Genomic DNA, 27597 nt, shown 5'->3' on the forward strand with positions numbered 1-27597 from the left:
CACTGTGTATATATAACACATAAAAAACTGAGTTTAACAAAACTGAACTTCTGTATCTTTACAGATGCAGCAGTGTTCAAAGCTAGTGCAAAAAAGAAAAGAAAAAAGAGAAAGTTTTAGAATGCTCACCTGTTCTAGAAAAATATCCACACTGCCACCAGAGTTTAAATTAATAGATGCGACAGCCAAAAATGGCTGCTGAGGGTGCCAAGCTATGTGAGAATGGCGTCCACGGGACTCGAGAGCTTCTATACGATGATCAACGTACACAGCCATGATAAAGAGCTACAACACAAACAAGTATTTAGAGACAAACTAACTGTAAAATAAGTCCTGAGCATCAATAGGAAATGTAGTCTAATCTACATATTTAAAAGATATAAAAAATTATTTTTTTTGCATTCCATTACAGTGCAAACACAAGGAATTTAAATTTATACTTTTTAAACAGTAGCCCTTCTCTCCCCACCCTACCAAGGTGAGAAGTGGAGGGGGAAATGCAGCATATGTCTACCAAAGCTCATCAGTGGCATTATTTCTGCCACCCACCAGCAGGTCAGAAAAACCCTTGCTCCAGACAGGAGCTGGGAGATGTGATGTCCCCTACAAGGCACTGGATCCTGCAGGTCACTAGGTCAATCTGGTCCAGATTCACTGAGAGTAGGCTTCCCATAATGGTCCTCACAATACCTGCAGTCATCACCTACTGCGTTACTGAGTGATAGAACTCACCTTCATGTAGTCTTATTTCATTGTATTCACCCGGCACGAGGGGTGAAATACGAACTGTATAAATAACCCAGGCCAGAATGCAGATAAAACATATACTAAACCATTATTTACTTCTAGAAAGTAATGGCCAGAACAAGTAGCTGTTCTATACAGAATACTAAAAGAAGAATTTTATGGTTATTCTAACTTAGCCAGCTCTCATCATCTGAAGGGCTGAAGAACATTGGAGCTAAAGGAGGGGAGCTTCTGAGGCCATGTCAAATGTGGCTACCATACACACTTGGGGCAAGCATGGGAATGAATACACACCAAGAGGAGAGAGGGAGATGGCTGTTGTGTAATTTAGATATGAGCCAAGTGAGGAGGGGCAATACTTTTTTGCTCTCTTACGCGTCCACCACATGTGGAAAAAGGTGCCCTGTCTTAGCATTTCCTTTTTCTTTTTTTTGCGATTCATCTTTATTGGTTTTTTACAACAGAAATGCTTACTTAACATAAGATTGCAATGTGAAGTTTCAATTTCTTGTTGATATACAAATATTTCCAAATCATAATAAAGGGAAAAAAACAAAAATATATTCTTTGCCATTCAACTTATTGATGTTCTAATTACCTCTGACTTCCCTCCCGTTCTTACTTGGTTCTTTTAAAGTTCTTGGTTGGGATGCCTATCATTGTGTATCTAGATCAGGGTTTCCCAAACTTGCGTCTCCAGCTGTCTGTGGACTACGATTCCCATCACCCCTGACCACTGGTTCTGCTAGCTATGGATGATGGGAGTTGTAGTCCAAAAACAGCTGAAGACCCAAGTTTGGGAAACCCTGATCTAGATTGCTGGTAACCAACTCATCCCCTCACTTTTTGATGTTTCTCATTACAAGAGTTAATCTAAACCAGTCAAAATTTTAGCATTTCCAGCATGCATAGGATCCTTTCTTATACAGTACATCTTGACGAGTTTGCTGGGTGTTAGAGATACCATCCGTGGAGCATTTTAAATTCCTGCCTGGGTCTCACAGGTGTTAAAAAGGCAACCCAAAAGGTGAGAAGCCTGAGCCACAATATTAAGCCCAGAGAGAGACATGCTGAAACGCTGCCCATCGCCCAGCATGGCCCTCACACCAACTCATCGGGTCTCATCGCCAACCTGAGCGCGCACGAAAGTTACGTTTCCCTCCCTTCGCCCATGACAGGGCCGGCCCCAGAGGCGCCAGTTCGGGCCACGGCCTTCGCGAGCAGCAACCCCCACCCCCGAGGAGCTTATCGAAAGAAGCGAGTCCAAGTTGAATCCCAGCCTGCCCCCAGCCCCACCTCGAGTTTGTCGCTTACCGGCTCACAGCGCCACCTCAGCCCGAGAGAGAGGCCTGGCGGGCCTCAAGCCCGACTCAACCAGATGCTGAGCGTTGTTACCCTTGACAACGGCGGCCGTTACGGAAACACCCGAACACGGAGCCGAAGGAACGCGAAGTTTTCCGAAGGGGAACGCTTCGCGGAAACCTTCACGGAAACCCCCGAGCAGCCCCTTAGGTCAGTTGTGTTTCTGTAGGAGCAAGGGCGCTAGTTCCAGCTTACTTGTAAGTAGTGTAAGTTCCTGGTGGTTTAAAAAGCTCCCTTTTCCTTAAGGCATTCCTTCTAAGGAGAGTTGAGCCTCCCTTTCACTTTCTCTTCATGTGTACAAAGAATGCGGGGGCTTGGGGGGCGGAGCAGATGGTTTGCATGCATGCATAAGGTCTCAGGTTCGATATCCGCCATCCACAAGTAAATAGAAAAATCCCAATGAAAAGCGAGAGAGGTGTTTAATTTTATGTTGCAAATACACACACACACACACACACACACACAAACTGCAGACTGAAGCGATATTCTCAAATGAATTCTTATCGCTAAGAGTCTCGTTATAAATACTGTATGGAAATAAATTCTGCTGAATGCATAAACTGGCTCTTTTAACGCGCCCACGGATCCGAAATAATTCTGTAGTGAGCAGAACACCACAGGAATGGCTCACAACGAGCTGGAGTTAGTATGGTTTGCAAGGCAATAGCTATGATAATTTCATCTTTTTAAAAACAGTTTTCCACGTAGCTTCCAGCTACATCAGCAAAGAATAACCGATTATTTACGTTCTAATGTTTCCTGAACTACAACACTGAATCTCACCAGGTGCATGAAGATGCCATAATAAAGCAGCTGCCTTTTAAGATGCCCCCAATTAAGCAGAGCATGCCTCTGATGAAGGAGACTCTAATAATCTACCAAAGCTGACTCCATGGAAAACAGTTACAATACTCTACTACAAGACCCTTTGTTAATGCTGCAAAACTCAACAGGCCTCCCCCTATAAAAAATTCCACCGGCTATGTAGTCTATTACCACCTGCCAGTCAAACAGGAAACTAGCCAATGGAAATGCTAGCAGATGACACGGGCCCTTCCCATTTACGATCGGCACGCGTCTATTCCCTTCTAGCCAATGAGAATCTCGTTCTAACGCTTCGGCCCCTCTCCCGCCCTCTTTGCTCTTCCCTCGAATCTCGCCTCCTAACTCCCGCCTCGCCATTGGCCCAGTTCTGGACCGGTGTCATCAGCCGCGCGCGGCGCTTCGATTGGTCACCTTTACCACCGCAACCTCAGGCTCCGCCTTCCTGCTAGCTTCGGCCGGCCAATGAAGCGATTTGTTTGGGGTTTGTGGGGGCGTGGCTGTCTGCGCGCTCAGCCGGGCCCGTTGGGTGCTTTTCCCCAGCCCTTTGCTTCCCGCCCCTTTGCTGAGCGCGGAGGCAACGAGGAAGCGGAAGGGGACCTTATCAGTCTCCAGTGTACGAGCAAGGCGTAAGGGTGGGAGTAACAATCCAAGGGGCTGGGGAGATTTGGGCAGCGGCGCAGGACCTTTCAAGATCGGCCTTTAGGCTGCAGGGATCTGGTACCGGCGTCGCAACGGTGCATCCATGCAGCAGGTAGGACTTGGGCCCAAATGCTATTCCTTCAAGATCGGTTCTTCCCTTTCAAGGATGTGTATCGAGAAGACTTCAAATGCAACCCTAAGCTCGCGTGTTAGCTAGAAAGTGAAATGCAGTGGGACTGACTTCTGGAGAAATGTGTATCGGATTGTAGCCTCGGAGCCCCGGCTGTCAGAAGTGAGATTAGTAAAGGGCTCACTTCCTTAGAGCGGGTCTGGAGGGAAGAGATTCGTTTCCTTGGGGCGGATCTGGATCGGTAAAGGGGGGGGGGGGCGATTTAGGAGACGGCAGAAATAATTAACGTTAAACTCCTGCCCCAAAGAGAACGGGAAGGAGTGAAATCGATTGGGGAGTAAGAAGGAATGATTGAGAACTTTGGGAAGCTAAATTGTCCTTTGCAAAAATATTGCATCGACACAGTTTGACAGGAGTGACGTGGAACCTAAAGTTGAAACTGGAAGCAGGGGGAATAATGTGGGTGGAATACTTTGCATTCGGGATGAAGCCAGGAGGCACTGGACACTATTTGAGGAGAGGACGGGAGAATGGGTTGGGTATGTTGGCGTTAGTAACGTTCAAACAGACTAGAAGATCCAGCCTCTTTACATAATTGGGCCCTCATCCTGGATGTTGGACGTTCATTTATTTAATCATCCCTTATGTGGAACTGAATGGTGTAAATCTTTGGTCTTTCAGTAGCACAGAATAATGAAAAAAAATCAAAGTCTATCAAATGTCAGGTGATCGTCATTGCCTTTCTGGCTAGTCCTGCCTTGTTTATGAAATTTGGATACCTATTGTGTGTAAAAAAAGATGACTTTTAATTCCACATTAAATTTTATGGATTTTTAAAAATAGTGTAAACTACTGACACAACATAGAATAGCCCAAAACAATTAAAAAGTGTGCCAAGAATGTAAACTTGAAGCCGTGGGTTCCAGCTGATGCTTTCTAACAAATATGTTTCACAGAATTTTTTTTTTGGGGGGGGGGAGAAATTACTTCCATATGTGTTTTAGGATTGGGTTTGAGGCAGAGAGGAGTGATTGATAGTCATATGTAATGAAACCATTATGAAACAACTGCATATCCCTTTGTAAAATGTGTAATACTGATGTTCATTTCAATGAGTGCCGCACTTTTAGTCTGAATTCTGGGATTATTTTTGTTGGTTAGTATATTTTTGGTGGTGGTGCTTGAATTTTGATTTCTGTTGTGGGAAGGAAATTGCATTTTATGTAGTACAACATGATCCTATGTCTATTTGCTCATAAGTATGTCACACTGAATTCAGTGGGACTTACTTCCAAGTAAGTGTGCACAGTTTTGTAGGGTTATTGTCCTCTATTGTACTCTTGAATTATTACTTTTTTGAAAGTTATGGCTTTACCGTGCTTTCAAGCACTTTGCAATTTTTTCGAAGTTCACTAGTTTAATCTGCATGTGCATTGTGTGTGTGTGTGAAATACAGAAAATGTGTTGTGGGTCACAGCAGAATATGCTGACATAGCATTGGGTAAACACTGAACTCAGTAATGCGAAAGTAGTAATAAAGATTTCAGTAGCATCTGAGCACATTTGTTAAACCCTCTGTGACTATTGGGCAAACTGGCTGGTCACGTATGTCTTAAGGGTGGGGAACTGTTTTGAATCTGGTTTGAGTTTAACTGCGGTTATTCCAAATGAAAGCAACAGCAACAAAAACTAAAAGAGAAAGAATGTCTTTAGGCAACCAAAGCTCATTCTTTAGCTATTTGAAGTGAAACCCTTAAATAACTCCCACGTTTTCAAATGCAAAACTTTAAAAAAATGGCGTGCGACTGGTGCGTTTTGGGTTTGTGTTGGTTTGGGTTTTTTTATTTGTTTTAAAAAAACAACAAGCTAATGTTTTAGTTGTTGGGGTTGGCTTGGCGAGGAAAATAAACCTGGCACTCTTCTGGTTTGGAGAGGAGAAAAGTCGCCGTATTTAAGGGCGATTCGGAAAGGTGCTGAGCAATTGGGAAGTGGGTGTGTGGGGAGTTGTTGGAAATCTTTGTAGCCTTGGCCAGTCCCAGTCCTAGAGAGGCACACACACACACACACACACACTCGCACACACACGCTCGCTCGCTCTCTCGCTCACACACACTCACACGAGAGAGAGAAAGAGAGAGAGAGAGAGGGAGGGAGGCGGCGGCAGCGAAGCTGCTTGCTGCATCTAGGAATATGAATTTCCCCCCTCAGTAGGTCGGATCGCCTCGGCTCCATGGTGAGGAGAAAGAAGAGCCCCCCTGGCCCAGAAGACCCACACAATGGGTAGGATGGGGTGGGGGAGAGTCACTTTTTAGGGGACATTTCTCTCTCTCTCTCTCTCTCTCTCTCTATCTCTCTCATATTTTCCCCTCTCTCTTTTTGCTGGCCTCTCTCCCCGTGTGCCGCCGAGGGTGCTTCCCCCCCCCTCCGGCTCCTCCTTTCCGTGGCTGCCGAACGCTCCCCCCCCCCCAAACGCCCGAGTTTGCCTCGGCGGTTTTCCTTGCCAAAGGCGCCCTTCACCTTCCCGGCGAGGGGGCAGGGGGCTGCCCGGCGGCGCTGGCTACCCTTTGGAGGGGTTCCTGGCCTCCTTCCCCCCCTCCTCTCGCTTCCCCACCACCGGCACAGGTTGTTGGGTCGGGACAAGCCAACGAAAGGGGATTTAGTAACAAACAACGGCGGCCATGTTGAGAGGAATTTCTGCAGCTAAACTTCTCCCCTCTGAAGGCAGGCTGTGTGTGTTATGTGTGTTTGCGCGTTGTGGGTTTGCATTGGGCTTCGGGGTGTTTTATATTTTTTCCTTGTTCCTCTGAAGGGGTCTCTTGGTTGACTTTGTGCCCCCTCCCCACTTTGTCTCTGTCTCCTTCTCCTTCTCCTCCCCCCTTCCTCCTCTTCCTCCACATAGGATGACAGTGAAGCTGGGCGAAAGCAGCAGCAGCAGCAGCAACACCAGCACGACTACTTCTGAGGAAGGCTTGAGGAAGCTGGGCAAGCGAGCAGGTGAAGAAGAGTCCCTGGAAGAAGGAGCAGGCGAAGGAGGAGAGGCAGCTCCCAGCACCAGCAGCACAAAGGAAGAAGAGGCGATCACTCAAAGCAACACTAACCGGGGGCCCTTCTTGGCAACCTCCATTTTGCCCCAAGCCCCCTCCTCCTCCTCCTCCTCCTCCTCCGTCCAGCCTGCCCACAGCAACGACCAGCATCATTTCCTCAGGTCCAGTGTCAGACCTCAGAGCAAGAGGTTAAGGAAGGATTCGCAGGCATCCTGCGCAGTTGGAGGTGGCAGCAGCAGCAGCAGCAGCAATGCAACTGCTGCTGCATCAGCAGCAAAAGGAAAAGGTACAGTATTGACCTCGCACCCCTCCTAAAACACACATGCCACCGGGAGGAAGGTGCCTTTGGCATCCGTTGCCAGTTTTGTCTCCTTGACGCCTGGCTTGGGTGATTGTTCTTGCTTTGCGTTTCGCCACTGCTTTCGTGCATCCCAAGGTTTTTCGCTTGATAAATCTGTAGTTTTGTTTATTCCCCATATGCATAGAAAAGGGACCAGGAGCCTATTACTAAAGGGCATTTTTAAAAAATCCCTGGAAGGGGTAGCATTGCTGTTGCAGCAAAAACAACCAAGTCTTGTGGTGCCTTAAAGACTCGCACATTTATTATAACATCACATTTGTGGACCAGATTCCATTTTAGCAGATGCATCTGATGAATTTGACTCTAGTTCACAAAAGATTATGTGTTAATCAGTTTGTGAATCTTTAAGCCATCACAAGATTTTGCTTTTGCTTTAACTAGCTGTGGTAAGCTTTAAAAGCCATGGTCAGTTGATTGGGGTGGGGCTATTAAGTTAGAATTGAGCTAGATGTTTGACTCCCTGATTCCATCCTTAGTAGCTAGCATTTGGCTTTTTTGTCATTTCAGTTGTAACCAAATAACTAAGTAGTATTTATTGTCGTTGTCAAAAGTTTATTTGTGAAACTAGTTGTGATAAAAGATTTAATTCTGGGGCATGTTTGGTTGTGTATGACACTAAGCCATGGTTTATTGAACATTGGTTTGTTAAACCATAGTTTGTTTGATCAACCATGCCCTCTCTAGAGGCTTCACTAGGCTTTGATTACTTCCATTGAACTGCATTCTGAAGCTTAGGAACCTTGATTGTTTTAATTATTGCTTGATGTTGTATACAAACTCAGCACCTTCCTTAACCATGGTTGGTTTGTTCACTCCTACCTTAAGCACTAATTAAGTCATGAAGGCATTGGATGCTGAGAGAACTATTTTTTAACAATAACATTAATAATAATAATAATAATAATAATGCTGAACAGAAGCACATTTCATAAGATGCTGCCTTTTAAATAAGAATTGCAGCACCCTTTATATAAATATGTATTACAGTGGTACCTCGGATTACATATGCTTCAGGTTACATACGCTTCAGGTTACATATGTTTCAGGTTACAGACTCCGCCAACCCAGAAATAGTACTTCGGGTTAAGAACTTTGCTTCAGGATGAGAACAGAAATCGTGCTCCGATTAGCTAAAGTGGTGCTTCAGGTTAAGAACAGTTTCAGGTTAAGAATGGACCTCCGGAACGAATTAAGTACTTAACCCGAGGTACCACTGTATAGAAGTCATTCATGAAGATATTGATGAGAAGTCTGATGTCAGATCATATTCCTAAAGTCCAGAGGATTGATCTCACTATTTTCTCATCACACAATTGGTTCTGTTTTAACTTACTATCAGGGCATCGGGTATAAAAGCTTGTGGATTCATTAGGGAAATAGACATTTTGACTGCCAACCCAGTAAAAAGGAAAAATGATTCCATCACATTGTGCAGAAATCCCATTTTGGTTGCTTAGTGTATTTCTCCCTTGGACTACAGTGGTGCCTCGCAAGATGAAATTAATCCGTTCCGTTAGGCTCTTCGTATAGCGGTTTTTTCGTCTTGCGAAGCAAGCCCATTGACAGCTTAGCGGATTAGTGCTATTAGCGGTTTAGCGGCTTTTAGCGATCAGCTGTTAAGCGGCTTATCAGCGGAACAGCTGATAAGCGGCTTAGCGGCTTAGGAAAAGGGGGGGGGGAAGGGGAAAAAACCCGCAGGAACTTGCAAGACATTTTGTCTTGCGAAGCAAGCCCATAGGGAAATTCGTTTTGCGAAGCGCCTCCAAAACGGAAAACCCTTTCGTCTAGCGGGTTTTCCGTTCGTCTTGCGGGGCACCACTGTATTTCTTAAATATGCATCCATACACCAGCCCCATGAAATTTTTAGCCCCAATCCAGTGCTAGTCACACTAGTAGCCCCTTACATAGATGCTCATTCCCATCTACAACAAAAGACACACCTAGCCATATTAGTGGTGCCTAGATAAGCATCTCATAGCATATTTGCATTTTCTGTTTGTGTGCAAGCTTATCCTCCATTGGCACTCTATTGTTGAATTGGGGCATTTTCCTTTAAAAGAAGGTTTTGATAATCTGAAGTTGATCTAATTTTTATTTTATTGTTTACAATTAATGAATACATATAGAGGAAGCTGCCTTCTGTGACATTAGATGTCAAATTAGCCCGGTATTTTTCACTCTGACTGGCAATGTTTCCCAGCATCTTCAAAAGAGGTATTTCACATCACCTTCTACCTGATCCTTCTAACTGAAGATGTCAGGGATTGAATCTTGGAATCTTGTGCTCTTCCACTATGCTATGGTCCGTCTCCAGTGTTTTTTTAATTGCATTGGGCAACTTTTACCCCTGTTTCTGCAGAAGCCACATTGAACTGTATGGCAGTTCTGCAGAAGTGCAGCCATGTTCTTGTGTAGTTTGTGCAGAGCTTTGCCACATGCTGTGTGTTTTTGCAGCCTTAGGAAAACTGTGCACATAGGATCTGGAAAGCAAACAGATAGATATACAGGAAACCATTGGTTTGCATCTTGTTTTGGTTTTGCAGTCCTGTTGCTGAAGAGACAAGCTTCTTTTCAACTTACCTCTTCAGCGGTGGCAAAAATCTCAAGTAAAATTTTCTGTTTGTCCTTCTGTGTGTGAGTCCATGAGTTAGTGAATTCTGAATCCTAAATTTAAAAACGGACATATTGACTAATCTTTAAGCCTAAATTTCCATATTGCAGATGTTGATGGGTGGGATTTCCATATATGTGGCTGTGTGTGATATATCTTATAAATTAATGATACCTGTGTGAAATTCACGAACTAGACTCTCAGACAGGCATGTTTTAATACAGGGGGGTCGGCAAGGTTTACCTCGCCTGGCTGGTTCACTCTAGCGGGGATCCCTCCGTGGGCGTGCACCCGCAATTTCCGGCGTCTGCACAGACGCAACTTCCTGCACTGTGGAAGCGAGTCCCTGTATTGCACTGCGCTGGTTTAGTGCAGCACACGGAGACTCGCTGAACGGGCAGCTCAGTTTGGGGGTGGCTCGTGGGCCACTTGTGGCTCAAGGGCCTTAGGTTGCCGGCCCCTGTTTTAATAGTTCATACATTATATTTATCCATGTAAAGGTAGCTATCTGCAAAAGTGCAGCATTTTAAAGCCCCTAACAGTCTTTGGACTTTCTTTCAATCATGTAATGAAGCATCAATAAGCATTCTATAAAAAACCCAACTTGGGTAGCTTTTTCTGTCGATGTCTTGGAGCTTTGTTTTGGCTTGATCTGATTCTACCTGCATGCAACAATAGTGGCCCCTCGTGGGAATGCACATTCCCCTTAAAAAGGACTTCTCTAGCCAGGACAGTGAGTCAGGATGAGCCTGTGATGAGGATACATATCCAGAGGTGCTTCAGTTGTGTGTGTTCAAGCCCACTTTTGCACACCAATTTCCCTTGCCGAAACGGGATGTGTGTTAACTATTTTATCTTTCAGAATTTTAGCATATAGATCTGTGGAATGCTTTCAAAATTCGGCATACATGCTTACTTCAACTATGATACACCTGACATCAACAGATTTTTTTTTGTTATAGCTGGGAGAGAAATACAAAAAAAAAAAGAAATTGAGATTCTGCAGTAAGTGTCATGGGACACTTCTATCTGCCTTCAACTTGCCCCTTTCTTTTCTAGAATGTATTTCCACTTCTTAGTTATCAATTTGTAGATCTCAAACAGGTTTTCCCTCTATTTCTGGATTTGTTCACAGCATCAGTACAAGTTGCAGGCAAGGTAGAACTGCATGGCCTCCACTAGAGCCGTCCTTCAGAATCCTTGCTTTGCCCTTGTGTTCTAGTGGAATTAGAAGCCATTCTTATGTTGATTTAGCAGACAAATTGTTCAGGAAGATAATTTCACATTGTTTTTCAGGGAGTGCTCCTTTCAAAATCCATATATGTGTCTTCTGGGAATGTTCAAGAGAGGTGTCAGGAGAGAACTAACGACATGCTCATTAAACCTAGTGTTTAATTTTAAGTGGTTGCTAGCTGTATCCCATTGGTTTGAGCTTGATTGTGTCTTAGTAATGAACAACCCTTAAGTGATGTGTTCTTGTGATATTTATATTTAGAGCAACCTCTGATAGGTTCGATAGCCGATTGTAAGTTTTAGAAAGTGCTAGGTTACAGTATTATTTTTATTTCAAGTATTTATATTCTGCTTTTCATCAGAAATGATTTGGAAAGCAGTTTGCAAAGTAAACTCAAAATGAGATAATGTGATACAATATGTAAAACAATAGAATATAATCAGGATTCCACTTGCTCAATGCACTTCTACTCATTGCCCACAAAAATTCCACACTCATCTTTCAATCACCCTACACACATTCACCTACTAATGCACACTCCTTCAGTTTCAACTGTTATGATAAAATAGAGTTAAATGAAGAAAAATGTGGAGTACTCTATGGCAGTGTTTCCCAACCTTGGGTCCCCAGCTGGTTTTGGACTACAACTCCCATCATCCCTAGCTAGCAATACCATTGGTCAGGGATGATGGGAATTGTAGTCCAAAAACATCTGGGGACCCAAGGTTGGGAAACACTGCTCTATGGGATGGGGGTGAGAACTGCATCCCTGTTCAATCTTTACAGATTTCCTGCTGATCAAATTTTATTCACTGTTCTCCTTATTAGCCGTGGCTTTTCAGTAAGATTTTTGTACTCCTTTAACTCTGATTCTGTTCACATGTATTGCTAAAATTACTGCAGTGTGTGATAACAGCAGCTCCACCCCCCAAGGAAAATTCTATAAATATTTCAGAACCAATAGTCAAGTGTCTTTTAAAATTTTAAACTTTTGGACATGAATTGTGAACATTTTTATCAGCATAATTTACTGTGTTTTCTGTGGTCAGGAATTGTTTCGGATCATAACCCTTCCCATCTCTGATTCATAGTTGCAAGAGATCGCTACAGATACTCATCTTGGTGTGAAGCGGGGTGAGGAATTTGTGACCCTCCAGATGCTGTAGCTTCCATCAGACTCAACCAGCATGGCCAATGGTCATGGATGATGGGTGTTGTAGTCGACAACATCAGGAGAGCACCATGTTGGCAACCCCTAGATTAGCCCTTGGCTGAATTGTTCTTATGCCTTATTTTACAGTAGTTGTGGAATGCTATTTCAGACATTTAGAATGGCTTGAAGCACAAGATGTACTGCTTTATGAAAAAAATGGCTGACAACTCACTTGGGGCGTGTTCTCAGGGGGCATTTCACTGCTGCTGAGTTCTGTTTTAGTGCTACATTTTGTACAGCTGTCTTGCCACTTTCTTTGTGTAGCTTACAAAGGCTACATCGTGCCTAACATGTAGCATGTGAAGGCACAGATTTTGTCCTGCCCTAATAGACAGCTAGTTGGTGCATCTGTACAAAAGTATCCTAGCAGTAATCTAATCTTTATGTTTACAAATCTTTGGGGCCAGAATCTGGAAAAAAACCAGGCTGATGAAATTCCATTTAGTCAGCATTAAGTATCCCATGTATAGGATGCAGTATTGGCTTATAAAGAAAATGATACCTATTGAGTCTGTGGATTGTAAATCTCACACTTTTAGAATTACATAACTTTTCTGCTTCATAGTTTTGAACAGGCAATGGTATAAAGCAGTGTCATCTCAGATGTATTCATATTCATTGCTAAGGCCATTTGAAACCAAGAATACCTACTGATTAAGTGAGCTTTACACACACACTGTTCCAAAGTGGAAATTTTCAGGATTCTGATAGAAATCAGCAAGGTAATCATGTGCATGCCAAAGACGTGAGTGTTGCTCAACTCTCTTTAGCACGATGTGCAGCACCACCCCCCACCCACCAAAAGGAAATTGCAAGATACAAAGTTTAGATGCTTTAAAAGGGGCTGATGGTTAATCCAGAAACAGAAAAGGAATTATCCTGGAAGTTTCTTTCCAGAAGTCTGAGGGTATCTGTTGTCCCTTTGTTGTTTCTGATGTTCATTTGCTTTAAAGCGACCTCATCTTTATCTTCAAATTTTAAAAAGCAAGTTTGTCTCCTGGCTCTTAGATTTCAGTACCCACTGAAACTGGCATATAGTTATGACAGAAGATCTTATTTTTAACATGTCTTCCCCTGGAAACTATCCAGGTTTTAGGTGTTCTTGAGTTGCTTTAACTATTGTTTGTTCAAACCTCCTCTCTACTCAGCTGAATTCTTTCATTATATTAATTGTCTCCCCTCATTGCTTTATCTCTCACTCTATCTGCCACCCTCACCCCACCCCCCAATATCTTGCAAATTATACTTCATTAATTCAACATAAAATGACATTTCCCTCTTGGCATTCTTGCACTAAGTTGGAAGGTGATACCTGTGTATTTTTAATGTGTGGCTCTATTCTTTCCTGTGTGATATGTTCTACATTTTTCATTGTTGTTTTCAGTTTGAATGACTAGAACTGAATCACTGCTGGTATATACACCAGTAGATGTGGTGGTGCTGTAACAGTGATTGCACCAGATACTAATTATTTACGAGCTGGACCAGTTCTTTATGCCAGTAGGCGTTGGGCCTGGCATGGTATATATCTCGATATAGCACTTTTAAATTCCACACACCCGCCCCCCAGTCAGTGCTGCATTATGAAACCAGTGTTATTATAAAAGTGTGTATTATAAAAGTAGCAGCTCTAGGCCTAGCCAGTAAGAACGTCCCCTCTAACTCTTGGAAAAACCCAGTTTTATGAAAATCATGAGCCAAGTGAGCATGTTAACCTGTTCAATAAATTTAGTACGGGCATGATCTTCGTTTTTGAAGAAAGATAAGTCAAGTGCACGTCTTTGTACAGAGCTCATAGATATCACTCGTTGAGAATCTCTGGTGAGCAATTTGTGAGAAAGTTATTTCTGATGAATGTGTAGCATAGCTACCTTGCGAAAATTTTAGCTTCCCACCCACCCTCTTAGAAGCGTCGTGAGACACCTGGCAGGAAATGCGGCAGTTCGATTCCCTGTCACATCCTCTTGTGACCAAGAAACTTCTCTGCTGAAGCTGTAATTCTCGTCCAGTGGTGCCTTTCCCTAGGATGCCACGGCATTGTGACATGTAGATGGAGACTTCTACCAGACGTGGACAAGTCTACTCTTTTGAGAGCCCCACCCTCCTTGGACATCACATTCAATGCATCTTGCATGCCACAGTAATGCCAAAAAGAAGTGGCATTGGGCCTACAGCCAATCTGCCATTGCATGCATTTACTTATTTTTTTTATTTAAAAACATTGTTACCTACCCTTCATTGATACTGATAAATTATAAATATCTCTTTCTATAAAACAGCATGCTTAAAAAAACCCCAAAAAACAGAGGCAGATAAAACAGTCACCCTTTCAGACCTAAAACGAGTAAACAGGTGTTGGGCACCAAAATGACAACAATGTTGCTGATTGTCCTGCCCGTAAGAGGAGATCATTCCACATACTGGGCTCCACCACAGAGAAGACTCTGTGAAACTTGCTAGCGCTTTCCTCCCCAACATCCATTGTAGCTTTGGAAACTGAAAATTTTGATGAGGAAGTAACTTTCTGGTAGGAGGATTTGTACATGCCTGAAGGAAGGATGCATGAGAGTTCCCTCTCTAGAAAAGTCTGTTGCTTTAAGAGTGCTAGAAATGGGCTTAATGCATTTCAACCTCCTTACTCAGTTTTGTTATCCCAGCCCATTAACCAGCCATCACTTTTCCAGAATTCCTTTATGGTAACATTTGGAATCTACATAATTTCTTACCTTTAGGAGACAGAAAATACAGGAATTTGCCCTTTATAATTATGGGGTAAATGACAAAGGTTTTCAGTTCAAAATGTACCGTAATTTGTAGTGTCTTCTGAGTAGATATGGTTAGGATTGCACAGTGCGTCTTATTGAATCCCAGGTAAGTGGGGTTAGGATTGCAGCCTTAGCCAACAATTGACTTAGTCAACAATAGATGACCCTTGGGGTCCCTTACAATTCTCTGAACTTTTTTTTTAAAATTTAATATATATTTTAACAGAATGAAACTGAACACTTAAAAATTCTGTAGTTGTAAAAATAATAATTCTTTTTTTAAAAAAAGATTTATACTCTTGCTTTTCAATCATTGGTTTTTGAAACTCACAAATTTTCATTATTTCTGCAGTGCTACGAAGTGTTTCTTGTGAATTACATGGTGAACTTAGTCTCCTTTAACTGAGAATGTGTGTTGTGGTGGTCTTATTTACTACAGGTGCAGATAATGGCGGGACTTCCTCTGGCAATTCATCAGGAATCTCTTCCAGCACCCCAGCTGGTAGCTCAAAATCTACTGCAAGAAACCTGGGCTCATCAGCGGGAGAAAAGGAAGAAGGCAAGAAGGTTAGACGTCAGTGGGAATCATGGAGCACCGAGGATAAGAATACTTTCTTTGAAGGCCTGTATGAGGTGGGTGTCCTCAAGTGATGTGTTTCGAAGATCAAAACTGGATGCCATGTTTCATTCAAAGGTTGAATACTTGAGTGCTATGTCAAAACAAGCAGGGCTCTCAATATTGCCATGGGTTCATCTCGTGTTTGGGGTTCCAGCCTTGCCAAATTCTAAAGTACTTTATTTTATTCCTCACCCTGTTTACCATATTCTCCTCCCAAAGCAGACGCTTAGCGTTCTGTGGCTACTTAGCATGTTCAGTTCTCATTGGGTGGGGGTATCTTCCATGAACCTAGTAGTTTTCCCTAGTCTATTGTTATCCTCTTGTGTGCTATTTAGGCTACATAAGGATTGACATCCAGGCAGTGAAATAGCTTTTAGTTGTTGTTGTTTTTTTACAGAGGATAGTACAAATAATTTCCCCCCAAGTTACTTGAAACTATTATTCTCCTTTTAAGCCAATATCCTAGTCTCTATGTACCTTATACCCATGCATCTATGATGTTGTCTGTATCTTCAAATGCTTATTCTGGGAAAGGTCATTGGACCATGGTAGAGAAGATCCACAACATGCATTTAAAGCTCATCCAATGCACATTTAAATCATGTGACTCCCCCCCCCCGAGCTATCATTCCTAGCATCCCTAACTGCAGATCCCAGTATATTGGACACTTTTGTAAAAATGCTTTCATAATCTGTTAGCTTCTGCAGATTGCCTATCAGAAGTGGGTGCGCCTGTAACTGTTAAATCCATACATCTCTGATAAACCATCTGCAACAAATGGAATAATAATTTGGACGGCTAGTTGCCCAATTTTTACATTCTGTAGAAAAGTATTGGTGTATTTGCTTTTTCAGCATGGAAAAGATTTTGAAGCAATTCAGAACAACATTGCCCTGAAGTATAAGAAGAAAAGCAAGCCAGCAAACATGGTGAAGAACAAGGAACAGGTTCGGCACTTCTACTACCGCACCTGGCACAAGATTTCCAAATACATTGACTTTGATAATGGTGAGCATACTGTTAGGTTTGGTTCTGCGGTTGGTACAAGCAGACTATACTATATTGTCCATAAACAACTTGTAGAATTGGGGAGGGTGGGGGGAACCCACTAAGGTTATGTACCTATGCATGGTTTTCTTTTTGTTTTCTTTTTTTAAATAATTTTTTATTGGAAATTTTATTTACAACATAACACAACCCCCCCCACCCCCAACACAGAAATCTACCCCCATCAGACACAAACATAACGAACAACAAGCATAATATACAACAATACAAACAACCAAATAAAAGACTTCCTTTATCCTATGCATGGTTTTCATGCTGAAGCTGAGGAGGCTTCATCCTCGTTAGTGCCTAGAGGGGAGACTAGCCGGGCATCCCATGGACATCACCTCAAGTTCCATGCTGAAAGAAACTGGAATATAAAAGTACAGTGGTGCCTCGCAAGACGAAAAGAATCAGCTTAGCGGATAAGCGGCTTAGCGGCTTAGAAAAAGGGGGGGGGAGGAAAAAAAAGTCGGAAAAACTCGCAAGACATTTCGTCTTGCGAAGCAAGCCCATAGGGAAATTCGTTTTGCGAAGCGCCTCCAAAATGGAAAACCCTTTCGTCTAGCGGGTTTTTCGTCTTGCGAGGCATTCGTCTTGCGGGGCACCACTGTAATGAAATGTTTTTGAATGAATGTTTGAGCAGGGGGACTCTGCTTGTATTCAGTTTATCAAATTATTGTGTGACACATAGCATCTTCATATCCCTATAGTTGGCTGGATGTTGCAGACCAGGAATCCTACAGGCACCACAGTCCTGCAGTGGTGGAGTAAATTGGTAAAGTCTGGGGAACCTGTAGACTCGGCTCCCATTAGCCATTTGCCAGGGATGATGGGAGTTGTAGTCCAGCAAGATCTGGAGGGCCACAGTTTTCCCTTCCCTGCATTAAAACTGGGCAGCATGGTGCTCCCCACCCCTTTTCCAAGGGCTCCTTACTACACTTGAGGTTTTGCACTGAAGTGTTAGACTGAAATTGAGGGAGGCAGGCATGCACTATGACAGCTTTCATCAACTTGGTGCCCTCCAGATGTTTTGGATTACATCAGATCTATGCTCACATCAGACCCAAAACATCTGGAGGGCACATGCTTGACAAGTCTGCCCTAAGACCACCAACACATTAGGGAAGTCTTCAGCTGTATGGGAAGTGCCAGCACTGTGGCAGTATGTTTCATTAAAATGACACTGCACTTCCTTTTTTTCTATAAATGCAAATGCATTTACAATAAATTAGAACATCAGAAAAAAATCAGCAAAACGTACTAAAATAGCCTAGTCCTTCAACAGTCTGCACCAGGATGACTAATGGCAGACCTTGAATGAGAAGTGTATAGCCTGGTCTGTGGGCTAAAATAGTGAAAGCCGGGCCATTGTACCATTTTGCCCTAACCTCCTTCATAGAGGCCAACTTGCATACCTTCAAAGGGCTGGATATACCCAATTTTTGAGCGCTGAATCCACCTTGAATCCACAAATCATGAACTACTGGGATTTGAGGAGTGTGTGTGTGTGTGCGTGTGTGTGTGTGTGAGAGAGAGAGAGTGAGTTGTATGTGTATAAAATATGAATATTTTGGAGACATCATTCCCATTAACCTGTGATTTCAAATGTGAAATCTGGTACTTGAATAGACTAGTAATTATGACGGCCCTTTTAAGTTATTTTTTGTCCAGGTCGTTAAAATACTGGGAAAGGTGATAGCTGTTCGTTAGCACATTCCATCCTAAAATCCAGCTGCAAAATACATCAGATCTTCACATTACAGCACACTTGTTGCTGTATACCAATTATACCAGTTAACTTTTGTATATATTTAGGTGTTTGTCTCAAGACCTAAGAATTCTTAGATAAGGGAGTGTTCAGTATCTGCTGGCTTAATCATTCTCTAAATGCATAGTGTTTTTCTTTTCCCTTAACACCTGTGGTTTTCTTTCTTTGCAGTGTTTTCTCAAGGGCTGAAAAAATCCTCCCTGGAGCTCTATGGCTTAATTTGTTATGGGGAGCTAAGGAAGAAGATTGGGGGCTGTAAGTACACAACATTTTAGTGCCATGAAATTAGAAAGTGTTTGGGGTTTTTTCTGTGCCGCCATGGAAGACTCCTTCCCAACTCTCCTCCCCGGATGTTTCTGGTGCCCTTATTTTTCATTATAGCTTTCTTCGAGTATTTTTCTGTGTGTCAATACTGCTTCAGAGGGAGATTTCTGAGCATAATCTTTTAGTTTGCTCTTTCATGCAGAGTACAAAACAGTAAAACATAAAATATACAAGGACACAAAAAGAAAATACAGAAGGAAGCTTCTGTTGTTTTCTGGGTGTAATTCACATACAGTGAGAGATCTGCTTGTCCCAGCATAACAGAAAGATAATGAATGTCATGTATATACGATACAGCTTCCTTCAAAATCGAAAACCTGGGGTGATGCCTGTCTTCAGATTTGGGATATAAAAATGAAATAGCTTCTGAGTATCCCATTTTGGTTTTATCTCTGTCAGCGACAGACTATAATTTTGTCTAGGCTATACAATTTTTTGTTTTTTATTTGATTTTTCTATATACTCTGGCCATACTTAACTGGCGTATCATAGAAGCTAAAATCATTGCCTTGTTTAACCTTTTAGGTAATGAAGTTTACTTTGGACAAATCAAAAGTTAAATCAGTGGTGGGAAATGTGTGGCCCTCCTGTTATTGTTGGACTCAAACTCTCCACAGGCCTCAAAGGTCGGTGCAAAGGCTCCCTGGGATTGCACTTGCAAAGGCTTGTGGGAATTGCTAGATGCTGTTTTCGCTCCATTTTTGCTGTATTTGTGCTCTTCTTAGGGCCGTTTTTGCCCCTTTTCGTGCCACTTCCAGGTTTGCAGGAATGCACCCGTGCGCCGTCGCACGTGCCTTGAAGGCACATAAATAGGGAGTTGCTTGTATATTGTTCTCTTCCATGTACTGGCTTTCTCCACCTTCATTTTATCCTCATTGCCTAGCTGATGAGCTAGGCTAGCCTAAAAGTGGTGCCTGACCAAAGATCACCTACCAAGTTTCATGGCTGTATGGGGATTTGAACCTGGTTTTCCCCAATCCTAGTCCAACACCGTGACGACTGCACCACACAGATTTCAACACACACACACATCCTCTTGTGTGTTCAGAATACTGTAATAAGCTTGCATTCATCCCTTTGCCCAAGCCATCCATCTAAAGGTGTATATTCAGAGCAAAGCAATAAAAAGTGTGCATTTCTCCTACAGCAGAGAACAATCCTTCCTCTAGCACACACCATTTATTTGGTGTCTCCTGCTCAGTGACTTTCTGAACTCCCAATTTATTTATTTCATAAGTATTCACATAGACTTGTAAAGGCTGCAAGCTTTCCATAATACTGTGCTGCCTTGGTAACGGATTTGGTGCACATAAGACAGTTGCTTTTGCATACTGCCTTTGTTCAGATGACATAATAAATCATGGAACATGTCTAGGTGAGCGTCAGGCTTGTGCATTCTTCTACCCCCCTTCCTTTGGCACGGCTACAAGGAGATCAGCTTTTTCTATCTTTTTTGATTAACCATAGATTGTCATGTCATCCCAACAACCCGCAGTTAATCTTAACCATGGTTTGTAAAGCTGGCTTCTTTAATCAAAACTATAGTTAAAAATAACGACTCTTTAAGGTTCAGTCATGACACGTAACTGGTTAATTGAAATTGGGAGCAAAAGCATCTATTCTCATTACAGCTATACTAAAGGAGGTGTTAGGAGTGCAGAAACCTAGGCTTCTTCCTATCACAGTAAACCATGGCTCATGTCCAAACACAGCAAGTGGAGCCAGCCTCACAGGGGAAATTATAGCGTCTGTATTGGTAAATGCCTGACTCTATCCCATGTGATCCCCTTATGTCTCCCTTCCAGTCTCCAACTCTTTCATTTCACCTTTATGCATATATCAACCCATCATTTCCCCTTTCTCCTGCTAATCATTACTCCTCCTTTCAGAACACCTTCCTCTCACTTTCAGAAGAGGAAATGCTTTTTAAAAAATGAATTCTTATTCAAAGAGTCGTAGGTTCATGTTTTTTCAGAGCTCTGTGGGATGATAGGAATATTATGTTTGTAGTTCTAAATTATTATTTTTTTACTGTTTTGATGTACATGTATGTGTGTGTATACATTCTTTCGAATAGCTTCAAACCTCTTTGTTAGATGTTAGTCAAAATGACCTGCTTGATCTGTTTTTGTTTTGTACTTAAAGGTATGGATGACAAAAATGCAGCTAAACTCAATGAGCTTATTCAAGTTGGGTATGTTTTTTCTTTGCTTTTTAGCATTATCACTGTACAATGTCTAGATTTTGAGGTGCATTACAGTGGTGCCTCGCAAGACGAAATTAATCCGTTCCGTTAGGCTCTTCGTATAGCGGTTTTTTCGTCTTGCGAAGCAAGCCCATTAACAGCTTAGCGGATTAGCGCTATTAGCGGTTTAGTGGCTTTTAGCGATCAGCTGTTAAGCGGCTTATCAGCGGAACAGCTGATAAGTGGCTTAGCGGCTTAGGAAAAGGGGGGGAAGGGGGGGAAACCTGCAGGAACTCGCAAGACATTTCGTCTTGCGAATCAAGCCCATAGGGAAATTCGTTTTGCGAAGCGCCTCCAAAATGGAAAACCCTTTCGTCTAGCGGGTTTTCCGTCTTGCAAGGCGTTCGTCTTGCGGGGCACCACTGTATTATCTCAGGTTGTGAAGCTACTCTGAACATGTCCGGCCTGAAAAGCACGATGCACACAGATGTTCTTATTATTCCATCCCAGAGCTCTAAGGCAGCGATGGGGACTCCGTGGTCCTCCCAATGTTGTTTGACTCCAACTCACATCAGCCTTAGCCAAAAAGATTAATGTTTGAGATTGATGGAAATTGTAGACCAGCAGCATCTGGAGGACTATCAAGTTCTCCACTGCTCCTCAAAGGAAATGATTTTACTACTTTAGGTGTGTTATAAAAGTGCTTTATAAGAGCAGGGAGAACTGACTAGTTTTAAAGAGTTTGCTGCTGTTTCTTTGACCTTCTGAAACTACAGTTCAGAAGAAAACACTATACTAAACTTGAGGTGCTATTTTCACTTAATGAAGAACAATAAAAGTGTTACATTCTCTTGTATCCTGAAAAAAAAGGTTATAAGTCCTTCAAATGTGCCTTAACATAATTGCAGATTTAAAGCACACACTTTCATATGTATACACACACTAGATAGACACATTACAAGTTATCGGGGTTTTTCTCACAGAGCAGCTGGTGACAGATAGCCTTATTGGCGAGGGCAATTCAACTGGAGCAGGAGTGGGTTCGTGGCATTATCTGCCTGCTTCCCTCTCCTCCTGGGATCTTTCCCCAAGGTCAGTTGATGGTAGTTAGCCCAGTGGTAGTGAGCAGGCAGTCTAGCTGGAGTGAACTGGTGGTGATTTCTTTGCCTGCCCTTCTCACTCTGATATGTATAGGCAATTTTTTTTGCTCAGATTGTTAATAGTGCTGCCTTCATGCTCCACAAACAGCAGGAGAAGAATAGCTCCCAAGCAACCATACTGTGCTAAGAACAAGACATCACAGTAAAAGAAAGCTCACGTGGCTGGATCTCTCCATCTGTAGTGAGTTGAATCTCCCACCCACACCCTTAGTTGGATGCAGCATGAAGTACAGCTTCTATTTCTGCTTCTCGCCATGTTGCAACATTGTTCTGCATGGCATTTGAAAGAGTACTCTCTGCAAGCGCTAATTATGTTTTCTGAAGGATCGGCACAGATGCCATATGGGTTTCACGGTGTCCCAATATGCTGAATCAGATTAGTGGACACTGGTAATTCACCAATTACCAGTGTCCACTAATCTGATTCAGCATATTGGGACAAGGTGAAGAAAAATAAGAGCACTGACTACAGTGTTCTGTAGGTTACTGTGGCGTTTTCTGTGGCTTCAAAACCACGGATAGTGTGATTCCCTCAGTAAATCTCCCAGAAACAAGTGTTCAAGTCACATTCAGAGTTCAAGTCACATTCATGCATGCTTCTGGTGCCGCCAATTGTCCCATTCTTTTAACATTTCTAGGGCTACAACTGTACGCTACAAAGGGAGGAATCTTCGCATCAAAGCCCCAATGTGCAGGGCTCTGAAGAAACTCTGTGATCCAGATGGTATGTAAGAGGCTCTGGGAGAAAAAGAGGGTTGAAACAGATCACCAAGGGAGAGACCCAGTGTTAGAAACTGATATATGAAGGCTAGTAGCTAAATGGCAGCTTAAACCTAGATTATGGGCACAACAATGGAATGTCTAGGCACACTTTTTTTATAACAAGAATACAAAGCTGAAAATGAATGAACTGCAGCTAAAATATTATGCTCATTTTTCACATGGTTTAGTTCTTCCCCTGCCCACCTCTGTAAGAGTGTTAAGAGGGTCTTTTCTCCAGTCTTCAGAGAGTAGCTAGAAGTGAGGAGGTAGAAAAAGGTCATCCTTTCCTTCCACTCTGCAGTTTTAACCAGAACTCTTAGGCGCAATACTGCACCCAGAGCTCAGAAACTGCTCGCGCTAATGAAATTCCCTGTCGCAAAATGTGCCTAGAACAATGGGAGTTTAGGACACTGGAGAGATCCAACTGTCTCTCCAGGTCAACTCACAAAGCAAAATGTGTACTGAACTGCCCTGAGACCTCTGGATAAAGTGTGGTATATAAATTCAATAAATAATAATGATAATTGCGGCTTGAGTGGACCCATGCAGGGTTTGGTGTATGCTCTAGGGGTCGTGTGACTCCTTGAGGTGTGAGAAGGGTGTTTCTACATACACTTATGCTTTCTTAAGTGGCTTGAGAGGTGATGACAAATAAATGGGCTTTGAGCTTTGTGAGGTGGTCTTCGGTGACAATAGAATTGGTTTAGGAAAGTGACTTTATTAATACATCTAATAAAACTCCATTGTGTAAAACATGGTATCGAGGTTTCTCAGTCTCCTTTATGTAGTCCATTTTGTTGATGATAACAACCACTTCTCCTTTGTCTGCCTTCTTAATTATGATGCCAGTATTGTTTCTGAGGCTGTGGGTGGCCTCACACTCTGTACAGCTCAGATTGTGCAGTATATTTTGCTGATAACTTCAGCTTGGGTGTGACAGCAGAAGCACCTTACGTGAAAAACTAATCCAGTGTTCCAGGCATATGGAGTGGCAGCCCAAGCAGAATTCTTCTTCCTGTGGCGTTAAGAAGTATTGTTGTGTTTCAGTGAGCTCTCCACTGGCATGTTGAGAAGATGGTAGAATTGTATTGATGCACTGCTTGGTGTCATGGCAGAAATATTTCTTGAGTCATGGATGAAAGGGTCAAAGGTTTTCTCTTACTAGTTATTCAGTTTTAGTTAACAGACGACTAAAAACCTTTTATTATTATTAGTGTTTCTGTTAGAAAATCATCTCCCCACTCCTCATCCCAAGAATATTCTTACGGATAATTTCCTATGCTCTCTGGGGGATGCCAGGTGATAGGATAGCCACCTCTCATTTGTGGGAATAATTCAGGAATTTTCACTGCTTCTTCCCTCAGGCATTAGTGATGAGGAGGATCAGAAGCCGGTGCGTCTTCCACTGAAGGTCCCCGTGGAGCTGCAGCCACGGAATAATCATGCATGGGCCCGTGTGCAGAGCCTGGCCCAGAATCCACGTCTCAGGTTTGTGTGTGTGTTGTGCATAACTAAAGCTTGAGAGCTGAATTTTGAATATCATTGGCACAACCTATAGACTGTTTTAGCCACTGCTAGCAAACAAGTGACTCCATCTCCTGGATACCTGTTACTGTTTTGTATACGGTGATTTGTTCATTAACGTGAATAGAGCCTGCCTTTGCACATCACAGCAAACCATAGAATGGTTTATTGTGAATGTGGAGATCACTTCTTTTTTTGCTCCTCCCCTATCACAATACCTGGCATTGCATTGCATGTGAACCTGGGGATCATAGTTACTTTTGCTTCAGACACACCAACACTAAAAACAAAACCTGTCTAGTCTCATCAAGGATTGTTTGGAGCAAAGCAAACCATGATCCCCAATTTGGACATAACACTAAGCCGAGAACGGTGGCTTGATGTTCTCACAGTAGGAAAAGAGAAAAGTGGGGGGCATCTGTACATTCATAGTCAACCGTTAGCTGTGGTGGGAATGCAGCTGGTATTCTTTCCCCCTTGCTGCAACGAATGGGAAATTAGGGAGTACATGCCCACCTGCAGAGAGAGAGAGAGTCTGTGCTTTACTTAGCTTGTACTGTGACTTCTATACTACATTGTTTGTGGGACATCATTTGCTGACTCCTCTGTGTTTTTCTTGTCTTCCATGGCTTGCCAGGATGATCGTAGAGTTGCATCGTAAGGTATCTAGCCTCATTGAGTTCCTGAAACAGAAATGGGCTCTCCATGAGGTGCGCATTGTATCCTTTTTCTTGCTCAGAAATTTGTTTTGCCTTTTGATTCCGTGTTCTGGGGACAGCGCTCGACATAACTAGCCTTCAGGTTCTTGAAAGCCATTACTGTTCATTAGACCCTTACTGTATTTATGAGACAGGGTGCAGGATCCCAGGCCCTTGAGACCCTCTATTGGTAGGAGAGTTCCCCAGGTCATGCCCCTCACCATCCCTGCTCTGCACCCTTCCTAAGCACTCTTGCCTGGCTGGAATGTATCACTGAACTGTGATAATGCTTCCTACTTACCTAGATGGTAGATGGAGAGGTGTGGGGCTGGTGTATGTGTGTTGGGGAGAAATCTCAGGGCTTTCTGTGAAAAGAATGTAGACTACTATATCACACATTTCTTGTTATGCTCGCTTTTGTCCTTTGGCCCTACCCTGCACTGGCATGCAGCCCCTGGAATGTCATCCATAGGGGAATGTGGCCCTTTAGCTGAAAAAGGTTTCCTGCCTATGTTATAAAATATTTCTTTCCCACTTGGGTCTGTGGGTGTGTGGACTGTAGAGAAACTTTCTCTCCTCGTTTAAGGGTTGCTGTGTTCCTTAATGTCCTGTATTTAGCGTAAAACACTAGCAGAAAGGCAACTACAAGACTCCAGGGATTCTGAAGCAAGTGGCAGCTATTCGGAAGAGAAAGTGATGCTCCATCTCTTCCCAGGAGAGAACTGTACGCTTACACCCCTCCCTGGGGTTGCCAGGGTTGTACACTCCAAAGCTTTCTGTACAGTGCATTGGCAGGAATCCGGCCGATGCAAGCAGAATACAAAAGATTCCCTCTTGCTGCCACCTGCCCAAATTCTAGGCATACAGAGCGGTCAGGGAACAGCCAGAGGGCAGGTGAAATACCCTCGGGGAACAGAAGGCAAGGGTGGGACCAGGGCCGAGAGCACTACAGAAGCAAGTAGAAACACTCAGTCCACATTTGAGGCAACTGCAAACGCTGAGGACTGCTCCTCAGAGGCTGGGCTTACTGAAGGAGCATCCCTGTGTCTCAGTGTTGCACATAGTCTTGATAAGCCACTGTCCGGGCTTCAAGATCTGAGTGGGAGTCTTGAAAAGCCGGTTCCCACAACCCATTGTGCTGAGGGTAGGGAGGCACCAGCCGTTGCACTGGCGACTGGGTCATCTTCTGGCAGTCCAAACTGTGACTGCGGCAGCATCCCCCCTGATTTGGAGGAGCTCTCTCTGCTTGACCCATTTCCTCGGTACATGAAATCTTGCCAGGACCTTATTGTCCCAGAGAAGTGTCTTTGCACAGATAGACTGAATGGGAAAGATTTTGCCTTGGCAGGGCACTCCCCTCCCGGGAGGCTCTCGTCTGGGAGCACAGAGGCTGGCAGCCTCAGTCCCGCACAGCTGGCAAGAGGTGGGGTGGCATTGCCCAGCTGCGGCCCATCCAGAACTGAAACTCAGGCCCTCCAGTGCTGCGGACCACAAACGGAAATGTGTGCTAAGGAGCTATCGGACATAGTAATGGAGGACTCTCAGGAGAAGCCCAGCACCTCACTGCCACCGCCGCCGCCACCACCACCTCAGGGACAATTGGTCGCAAAGTCTCTCAAGGATGACCCAAGCCGCCTTGTGCAACAGGTCAGAGAGGAGGGATGGAGCCTGCGGACCTCTGAGAGCCTTACCTTGGCTGAAGTCTACCTCATGATGGGCAAACCGAACAAGCTACAGCTAGAGTACGATTGGCTGGCTGTCTTGGGGCCGGAAACCCAGGATACTGGGGAGCAGATGCCTGAACCTAAATCTGTTTCTCCATCAGCCACCTGTCACAAACAGAAACTCCTCAACTGCCTCTTAAAGCTCATCTCCACTGAAGTTAACCCCAAACCAGTAAGTATAATTTGCATTGATGCTAAGAACCACCATCTTCCAGTTTGCACAGTTTTTGGTCCTCAAAAATGCACAAAGGGGTTAATTTCAGGAAGAAGGCAAGGGATAAGGGGGATTTTGGGTACACCCTGGAGAGACCTTCCTGTTTTTTATTTCTGCCTTATAAAGAACAGCAGGGTAACTGCTGCTCTTCATCTACTTTTTGGGAGTGGCTTATAGACATTAAGCCTCATGGCAAAAATTAAGAGTGGTTTTTAGAGTACTTTCCAATGTGGTAGTGCCCATAGTTCTGTGGAGCTCTGATTCATATGGCCTCCTGCCCCTCATCTGGTGTTCTCTTTCCTCTTTTGACTGCCTTCACGGTGCTTTAGAGAAGGAAGAGACCACATCCACCCTTCCAACCCCACTGTATCTCTCTGCTGCCAGTCAGCTAACAGCTTGGGAAAGGGAGCCCAGCTCTGTGCCCAGCAAAGGGACTAGCAGGCCATATTCTGCAATAAAGTCCCTCAGCAAGGAGACATGGAGGGCCTGGAAGTTCCATTGCACTGTGCTGCAGCCTCCATTGGAGGGACCTCTACCATTGCCCTCCAGCAGCCATAGGGTGCTGGGAAATGTACTCTGCACGACTATGAAAGAGAATATGAGAATGAGTGCTTTGGGTTTGCTTGACACAAGACTG

General features: G+C 43.5%; 2 protein-coding genes across 6 annotated transcripts in view; one reads left to right on the forward strand and one right to left on the reverse strand.

Moving 5' to 3' along the window:
- IFT140 (intraflagellar transport 140) overlaps positions 1-2201 on the reverse strand; it is a 93143-nt gene extending 90942 nt beyond the window's left edge. Inside the window, exons 1-2 of the mRNA XM_079952303.1 lie at positions 2062-2201; positions 130-285 (exon numbers count right to left, since the gene is read on the reverse strand). Of these exons, the coding sequence (XP_079808429.1) occupies positions 130-276 (147 nt within the window). The 5' untranslated portion in view covers positions 277-285; positions 2062-2201. The remainder of the gene's footprint in view (positions 1-129; positions 286-2061) is intronic.
- A 1280-nt stretch (positions 2202-3481) lies between these two features.
- CRAMP1 (cramped chromatin regulator homolog 1) overlaps positions 3482-27597 on the forward strand; it is a 42369-nt gene continuing 18253 nt past the window's right edge. The window contains exons 1-10 of one of the 5 annotated variants that reach the window (XM_079952306.1): positions 3482-3685; positions 6603-7033; positions 15371-15564; positions 16406-16559; positions 18541-18624; positions 20839-20887; positions 22677-22762; positions 24165-24288; positions 24962-25043; positions 25641-26918. In XM_079952306.1, the coding sequence (XP_079808432.1) occupies positions 6604-7033; positions 15371-15564; positions 16406-16559; positions 18541-18624; positions 20839-20887; positions 22677-22762; positions 24165-24288; positions 24962-25043; positions 25641-26918 (2481 nt within the window). In that variant the 5' untranslated portion in view covers positions 3482-3685; position 6603. Of the gene's footprint in view, positions 3686-5779; positions 5984-6173; positions 6432-6602; positions 7034-15370; positions 15565-16405; positions 16560-18540; positions 18625-20838; positions 20888-22676; positions 22763-24164; positions 24289-24961; positions 25044-25640; positions 26919-27597 lie in introns of those variants that run through there. The other 4 variants (XM_079952304.1, XM_079952308.1, XM_079952305.1 and 1 more) reach the window with 4 other exon arrangements.

This window comes from Podarcis cretensis, assembly GCF_951804945.1.
Source record: "Podarcis cretensis genome assembly, chromosome: 14".
Lineage (NCBI taxonomy): Eukaryota > Metazoa > Chordata > Lepidosauria > Squamata > Lacertidae > Podarcis > Podarcis cretensis.